This window comes from Eulemur rufifrons, chromosome 14 (assembly GCF_041146395.1).
Source record: "Eulemur rufifrons isolate Redbay chromosome 14, OSU_ERuf_1, whole genome shotgun sequence".
Taxonomy (NCBI): Eukaryota; Metazoa; Chordata; class Mammalia; order Primates; family Lemuridae; genus Eulemur; species Eulemur rufifrons.
In genome coordinates this window covers 3,397,968-3,406,370 of record NC_090996.1, presented here as the reverse complement: position 1 = coordinate 3,406,370, position 8,403 = coordinate 3,397,968, and the positions used below count along the sequence as shown (strand labels likewise).

The following is an 8,403-nucleotide window of genomic DNA, read 5'->3' as shown; positions in this document are numbered from 1 at the left end:
ACTGAGAGCTCCCCAGCTCTACCAACGGGAGTCCTGCAGAAAAGGCAGTAAGAACGGAAGCAATGGGGGTGCAGCAGCAGACCGCCAGGGGCTGCACCCCACTTAATGGCTTTCCCCTCATGCCTTGGGGGGGTCTCCAATGGGTGGAGGAAGGAAGCCAGGGCGAGATGGAAAGTCCCCTCTCTTGGGACTGAGGGTTGGCCTCAGTGAGGGGGTCTCCTGTCGCCCCCTGGGTTGAAAGAATGGGGTGTGGAAGTGACTGCGTGTTCACACCTCTCTCTCGCTCTCTCACCATGACACCTGGATGGCCGTTGGAATTCCGAGATGAAGATGAAGATTTTTTTTTTTTTAGAGTTACTACTGGTGAAGCAAAAGTTCGGAACTCCTGGCTATTTATTGCATTAGGAAACGAAAACCATTAAAGCATTGAAGACAGCCCTTTTGTGTCCCTGCCAAGGAGATGAAGTTGATTTGCAACCCCAGCTGCGCTCAAGCTTGGGTTCTTGCCTGAACTGTCCCCGCATCCGCGTCCGCATCCACCCGTAGGTCCGTGTCTGCTGCGTGCAGGAAGAGTCCGCCCCGGCGCGCGTGCGTGCGCGGGGGCCGCGCTGGGGCCGCCGGCCGCTACTCCATCCCGCTCCGGAGGATCTGATTGGCCGCGATCAGCATGACGCTTATGATGAAGGCCATGGCGAAGGCGCAGATGAGGCTCTTCCGCACGCAGGTCTGCCTGTTCTGCTTCTGGGAGTGCACTGGGGTGGGGGCGCACAGGGCAGGGACACGGGGGGATGACATGGGGGGAGGGGTGGGGAGAAGAGACAAGAGAGAAAGGACACAGTGAGACACGGTGGCACCTTTTCCCCAGCCCGAGCGAGTCCTGCGGGATGAGACTTGGTCAAATCAAGTCGACAGGCGCTTGCGGGACGGCTGTCTCGGAGCCCGCACACCAAGCCTTCTGGTAAAAGGCATGACATGGGGAACATTCTATCAATACAACAAAAACCGTGTCTGATGTGATGTTCACAGTAAGGCATAAACTTCCTGATGTCATAGAGCCAGAGTGACTTTCGGAGCCTGAAATTATGGAACATTCCAGAGTGAGTTTCATAAAAGGCACCATCCTGTCGTTGCTGTGTCCATTTCTGCAGCTGATACCGACAGCGCCAGTTCCCATGCTGCCCTGCACCTTCGTGTGGGGCTGGGCGCAACTTACCTTTCCTGAGCTTGTTCTTGGGTTGCCGTTAGTCAAAAGGACTCTACTGCAGATATCCACACGGTGGCTCTGGAGTGGGGTCCCTGGGCAAGCAGCATCCCCAATCACGTGGAGCTTATTAAAAATGCAGATTCTTGCCCAGGCCCCACCCCAGATCTAGTGAATCAGAGGCCCTGAGGCCCGGAGATCTGTGTTTAACAAGCCCCCCGTGTGACCTTGGGTCCTGTAAAGTTTGAGAGGTGGGGACCGTGTACTCTGTGGACAGCACTACCTGAGGACAGGGAGGCACAAACCCTCTCAGATATTCTGGGGCAGGAGGTCCTGTCCCCAGATCCTCCCTGTGGCCCCAGGGGTCCGACTGTGGGTCTGGGGGGGTTCTTTCTCTTAATCTTCTGTTGTGCCACATCTCACACCCTCATTCTTAAAAGACCTATAAGAAATCATGCATAGAGCTCAATAAAAAGGCATTAATTAGCGGGTTACCATTAATAATATGGGCCAGAAACAGGAAAACGGAAGTAACAAGAAACAACAGTGTTGATGAAGCTCGCTGAGCTGGAGCAGGTCTCTTCCCAGGCGCTGCTTCTCAGAAGGGAACCTGAGCTCCACTCCGGCGTCAGAATTTCTTTCCCTTCTTCCTTCCCCCTGCACCTCCTCCCTCCCGCTCTGTCCTGCAGAGGCCTCTCCTGGACGCCCGGTTCACCACTTAGCATGCAGAAGATATTTGTGCCCTAGAGGTGGGCAAGAAGCCACCCACCCCAGTGCTACTCACTAGACCAGCAGCAGCAGCACCATCTGGGAGTCTGATACAAATGGGTTCTCGGCCCCACTGCACAGTTACTGCATCGGATCTCTGGGGCGGAGGCCAGAAAAGTGTGTTTTAACAAGCTCGCTGGGTGATTAGGCAACGGCTGGGCCCCACGTCCAGAGTTTTTGATTCAGTAGGCCTGGGTGGAGTTGCTGGGGACAGGAGAGGTGTGCATATTTGTGCGTGTGTGTGTGTTTGGGACATTGGGTCTTGGGTGTTGGAGAAGATGATTCTTTAGATGAAGCTGTTAAAGAAGACGGGCAAATGAAGACGGTCAAGGTGGTGTCCACATGCTTTGGAGAACACAAAAAACATTGAGTCTCAAGTACCTCTTGCCCTTGACATTTAGTGGCTCCTCCAAACCCCTGGACGTAACAGGGAAGAAGTAGGAAGCTGGCCATGTTTCCAAAGGCAAACAGAGATTCCCCTGGGAGAAGAGGCCCCAGGACTTGTCACGGGATCTCTAAAAATGGCAGGAGCAGGACGGTTTCTCCAGGAAGCCACACTTCACCGAGAGGCGGGGCCCCTCCCCCCCCCAGCACTGCGCTTGTTGATTATTTCTGCCATCATCTCACAGGTCTTGTCTTGTTATCTTTAATCCTTCCAGATCCTCTGGACTTCTGCTTCCCTTGAGTGATTTAAAGTATCCATGGCCTAGTTCTCTACTTGCTGATTGGGTACAGGTCTTAGATCCTCTAAGTTCTTACCTGGAGGAAGAAAACACCCCAAGTGCAGAGATGGGCTTCCTCCCAGGAGGAGGCAAATGTCAGAAGATGCCAAGTCTCAGGAAGGAAAAGGGAGGTGGTGTTTAAGAAGGCAAGGACCGAAGCAGAGAACAAGGCGAGGATGTGGAAGTGGCGAATCCTAACACTTTCGGGCTCACGTATTCTGGGAAGCGCCTCGCACAGAAACACCTCTGAAAGCAGTCCCGTGCCATTCTGTCCCCGGGGCCACCGGGAAGCTTTGGGGAAACTGAGTGACTGGGCAGAGGGAGACAGTTTTTGCTGGAACCCTTCTTTGTGAAGGTCACTCAGAAAACAGGGTTGCAGGCAACAGGATTATCCCCCAGGAAAACAGCTGCAGCTTTGACCTAAAAATCCCTCAAAGCAGTGGGAGGGGAGAGATAAGGAAGGAGGAAGCCCCTGGGGAATCTAGACCCATGTCCCGAAAGCAGACAGGAGCTTCTAGCTCATTAGCTGGTCACGGTGGCTCGGAAACAGACTTTCATTTGAGCCTGTAATTCACACCCTGCACCTTGATGACAATAGTTTTACACGGAATTCTGACATCCCATAAATTGTGTGGCTAAGTAAAAAGTAATGAGTTTGGAGCCAGACCGAAACCTGAATCGTGATTATCCCTCACATTAGCTGTGTGAACTAGAGCAAGGTAATTTCCGTTGGCCTCAACTTGCTCATCTATAAAATGGGGGTAGTAAGATCTACCTTGTTGTGAGGGTCAAGGGCACAGGAAGGTACTGGAAAATCGCTTGTGCCTGACACATGCTAACTCCCTTGTGTACACTTTTTAAAAACTCCTGTTTCCTTATTGAACAACCACCTCAGCGGGCTGGGTGCTGTGTTACGTGTTTTGGGTTTGTCTTCATCTGACAGTGAGGAGCCTGAAGCTCTGAGAAGTGGAGTCAAAGGTCACTTGGGAAGTGGTGGAGGAGAGATTTGAGCCCAGAGCGTACTGTAATAACCAGGTTCAAAACTTGTGCACAAATTCTTCTTCCTTTTCTTAGGTAGAGTCTCGCTCTGTTGCCCAGGCTGGAGTGCAGTGGCCCAATTTTAGCTCACTACGGTAACATCGAAATCCTGGGCTCAAGCAATCCTCCCACCTCAGCGTCCCAAATAGCTGGAACTTGGGATTACAGGTGAGTGCCACCATACCTGACTAATTAAAAAAATTTTTTTTTTTTGTAGAGACAGGGTCTCACTATGTTGCCCAGGCTGGTCTCAAACTCCTGGCCTCAAGCGATCCTCCTGCCTTGGCCTCCCAAAGTGCTAGGATTATAGGTGTGAGCCACTGTGCCAGGCCTACAAACTCTTCTTGATCTGCTTAGCAATAGAAAGTTCCAAAGAAAATCCACTTCAGACCTTGGGTGGTTGATAAAGAGTAACCTAGCACTAAGTCATGTGTTTCTTCATAATAATTCAAGGCCTGTCTTTGGCTATCATGTATTTGCACTCCACTATATTTTTGCATATTTGTTTATTTTTGGTGTTTATTCTTTGTTTCCCCAAGAACACTATAGGTCAGCCTGGGATACACTGGGAGTCCAAGATCTGACTTCTCCTAATCACCACTTAGGAGGCCTGAGCAAGCGACTGAACTTATCTGAGCCTCAGTTTCTCTCTCTGCAAAGGGAGCTGCTCTGCTCAAGAATTATTTCCGAAAGATTGACGAGCTGATCAAAGTGAAAGCTATAAATTGCTTTAGAAATGCAAGATTTCGTTCTCACATCCCCTGGGGCAGGAGGAAATGTCTGCGGTTCTTTCCTCAAGTTCTCTGCAGCCTGTACCACAGGGCTGAGCATATCTCAGATGCTCCCAAAACTTTGTTTTGGTCCCTTCCCTCCTTCATTCATTCTGAACTGCAGCCAGACTCACCTTTCTAAAGCAGCGCTTGTACGCATTCCCGCTCCCCGCAGCCTTCCTGCAAAGGCCCCCTTTGCGGGCTGCTGGGAGAAGCCTGTTCGGCCCCTACACTCAGCATGTAGGACCACAGCTCACTCTTATTCACTTTCCCTCCTCTGCTTCTAGATCTTCTGCCTCCCTTCTCTCAGCCACCTCTGTTCCAGCCAAGCAGGCCCCCTTGCTGTTCCCTCTGACCTTCCCTCTCTTTTGGGGGGGGCCCAGCTCAAACCTGACTTTCCCACGAAGTTTCTTCTGAACATGCTGCTCTCTAAGGGCTTGCCGCCTCCTTTTATGTATTCTTTGTAATGGTCTAGCTTTTAATATTTATTTGTTTTTAATTAAGATATGGTTTCCTACACCGTAACATTCACCCTTGTAGAGCATCTAATTCACTGGTGTTTAAGTATATTCACAAAGTTGTGTAACCATCACCAGTACCTAATTCCAGAACATTTCCATCACCCCAAAAAGAAACCCCATACACATTAGCAGTCACTCCTCACTCCCGTCTGTCCCCAGCCCCAGGCAAACACTAATCTACTTTTGGTCTCTGTGGATTTGCCTATTCTAGACCTTTCATATGTGGCCTTTTGAGTCTGGCTTCTTTCACGTAGCATAATTTTTCAAGATCCCTGCGTGTTATATGTAGCGTGTGTCAGTACTGCATTCTTCTTCTATGATTGAATAATATTCCATTGTACGGATATATCACTTTGTCCACGCATCAGTTGATGGACACTGGGTTGTGTCCACTTTCTGGCTATTACAAATAATCGTGCTATGAACATTCATGTACAAGTTTATGTGTGAACATAACGTTTTTAATTCTCTTGGGTACAAACCTAAGAGTTGAATTGTGGGGTCACAATTTATGCTTAACCTTTTGAGGAACCGACTCCTTGTTGGATCTTATTGGACATGTTCTGCTGCTGGCGATGTTTGTCTGCCCATAGGACTTGCATGTTCTTTCCAGCACAGAACTCAACACAGGAGGAGCCCAGAAAGTATTTGGGGATGAAATGTGGGTTGGGGAGGCTGCCGCAGAGGACACAGAAGTGGGGTTTCCTGTTTCCCTGAAAGCTGGTTAACAGGCTCCGTGCACGACAGATTCGTTAGCGGGACCTGGGTTTGCAAGCTCTAGCGACAGACTGGTTCTTTCCTCTTCTTATTTTAACAGTGATTCACACTGCTTCACTCAGCGCATGACAGACAGTGGCTCTTGGATTTTCTCCTGGAGACAGTAGTCTGCACAGACTTTGCCACTGGACCAGCTGGGTGACCCTGGAAATAATGGGTTCATCATCCCTCTGGCTTCTATCTCGATGTTTGGAAACCGGGCTGCATGTCTTCCCGGGCACTGGCTCCCAGTGACAGAAATCAGAATCACAAGCATTCTGATCCGCTGCTCCACGGCAGAGCTACAGAAGTGATATTTCTGGCAGGGATTTGGGGGCTCAGGAATGTTAAAACACAGAACAGTACCCATCCCAGCACAGGTGATTCTCCCGCTAAGCCAGAGCTCCCAGCTCGGGGTGCTGTCGTTGCTTTGTGATCCTTCCACATCTAACATTTTATGACTCTACGGAATTGGCTATTGACATAGCCTAAAATGGAACTAATTAAGAGAATTTTCTGTAAATCAATGATAGCAGAAATTCCCGGGTGACCAAATAAGACCTGATGGGAGAGATGGAGGAGGTGGCTTCTGTGGGAACGAGAGTGAGCTCGGTGGGTTCCATGATGCTTCTGTCGAGTGCGAGAGAGGTCACTCTGACTTGTGGGCACGGAAGCCGCCCACCCATTCCCCACCACGTAATCTCACACCCCTTATCCCAGGTGTGCTGGACGCCAGACAGCTGTGTCTTGCTTTGAGGGTCTTGCCATAGACCCTTGTGCAGTGCCAGCCATTGTTCTGGCTTTTCCAGCAGCCCTTCCCCTTGTCCTGATGACAAAATTTGCCTTTTGTTTTGGGATCTGCCCCACTCCATCCATTGGAGTCCAGCCTAGTCCCTGACTTCACCTTCTCTGCTGTCACAAACCAGACTAGGGAGGTGTCGTACCCAAAAGTACGACTTGGTCCAGGGTAGGCACGGGAGCCAAGCAGGTTTGATCGGAGCTCCTTCTTGGGACAGAGATAAATCCTAAGAAAGAGAATCCTGTCACCTTATGAAGAGAGAGCTTGCCCAAGATCGAAGCCAACAGGAAGGAAAAGAAGGATAGAGAGAGGGAGAAGGAGAGAGCAGGGAAGGAAAAGAGGGCAGGAGAGAGATGTTGCTTGAGCTCTTTTAAGTCTGGGTCACCTGCAGTTCATCCACTTGACTCCCCTATTTTCTGAGCCAGTGCTTTTTAGTTTAAGGGAGTCCATATTGCCTTTCTCTTCCTTGCAACCCAAAGAGTCTTGACAAATATCCTTAATAGTGCCAGTGTTGGCAGTGACTTGACTTTAGGAATGAATGTGTCAAGAGGAAGTCTCCAACCCTGTACATCTCGTCCCTGCCCCATGAAGATGTGGCATTCCAGCAGCAGCATGTCCTCGGCAATGTCTCCACATAAAAAAATAACAAGAAGATAACTGGAGCTGGGAGATAACTGGAGCTGGGAACTGGCTAGTTTTTTTTTTTTTTTTTTTTTTTTTGTTTCCCATGCTTACTAATGTAAGCTTTGTGCTAAATATTGTCATGTAAGACCCCATTTGATAACAACTGAATGAGGGGCTCATATCATGGTTCCCGATGCACGGATGAAGTCAGCGAGGCTCCCGGTATTTACGTAAGTGCCTTACTCAGGTGAGCACACGGTAGGCAGGGCTTTACGCCAGGCGGGGCCTGAGTGCAGCGCTGGACGCTTACCCAGCTCTGTCTCTGGTGCTGATCAAAGACAGCTCTGCAGGTCTCTGTCCCGTGTCTCGGAAGCTCATCACTCCTTAGAAAACTTTCCTACAGGTTTGCTGTGAAGGATCCCCGAACAGAAGAAAAATTCTTTTTTCATCTGAAGTCCCAAATCTCTTTGAAAATTCTTTCCTGTCTCACCACTGGCTGCTGACCTCAGCTGCAGCTTAACCTCCTGCATCCGCCCAAGGAGAGAGGTGTTATTTCAGGAAGGGCCCAGCACAGGCCAGCTGGGAGCAGATGGCGCAGGTGACATATTGTGCCCTTTTCATTTGGATGGACGCGAGATGCTCATTGTGCATGGCCGGGTGAAGGGGCAGGTCTGAGCATCTAGGTGTGCATTTGATGGCCTGGCAGGAATGCTGTGACTTCGCGGGGGTGACTGAGCTGGGACCTTGGATTTGACCGCAAAAGCAAAAGTCTTTCTGACCTTCCACTGAGCCCAGAAGTTTTTGTATCTCAATATGACCGTCATTGTTCAGTCTATGAATTGGAAAGATGAGAAAAATGAGGCTCAGAGAGGTTAAGAAACATGCCCAGGGCAGCACAGCTAGTTGGCACAGAGCTGGGAACTGAACCCACACATCTGGCCCAGTGACCTTTCCAGGGCCACCCGGCCTGCGTCGGTCGCCTCCCTGACATTTGTTTCTCGTGTCCATCACGCGGAAGCACTCGGTGATTCAGAGCAGCTCTACCGTCTTTCACAGAAACTATTTATTCCTCAGTTGATGATGTTGCTTTCCTTCCTTCTCCCGTGCGTGTTGTCAGAATGTCTAGAAAAATCTGACAGCTGGTATTCCATTTAGGGACAACACTTGGGGGATGTGTCTTGAGAGGGCTCACACACAGATCTTG

The 8,403-nt window shown here is 50.1% G+C and overlaps 1 protein-coding gene across 1 annotated transcript in view; it reads right to left on the bottom strand.

The window, feature by feature from the left end:
* Positions 1-624: 624 nt before the first annotated feature.
* Positions 625-8,403, bottom strand: part of CALN1 (calneuron 1) — a 419,060-nt gene continuing 411,281 nt past the window's right edge. The window contains exon 6 of the mRNA XM_069486834.1: positions 625-752. Within this exon, the coding sequence (XP_069342935.1) occupies positions 625-752 (128 nt within the window). The remainder of the gene's footprint in view (positions 753-8,403) is intronic.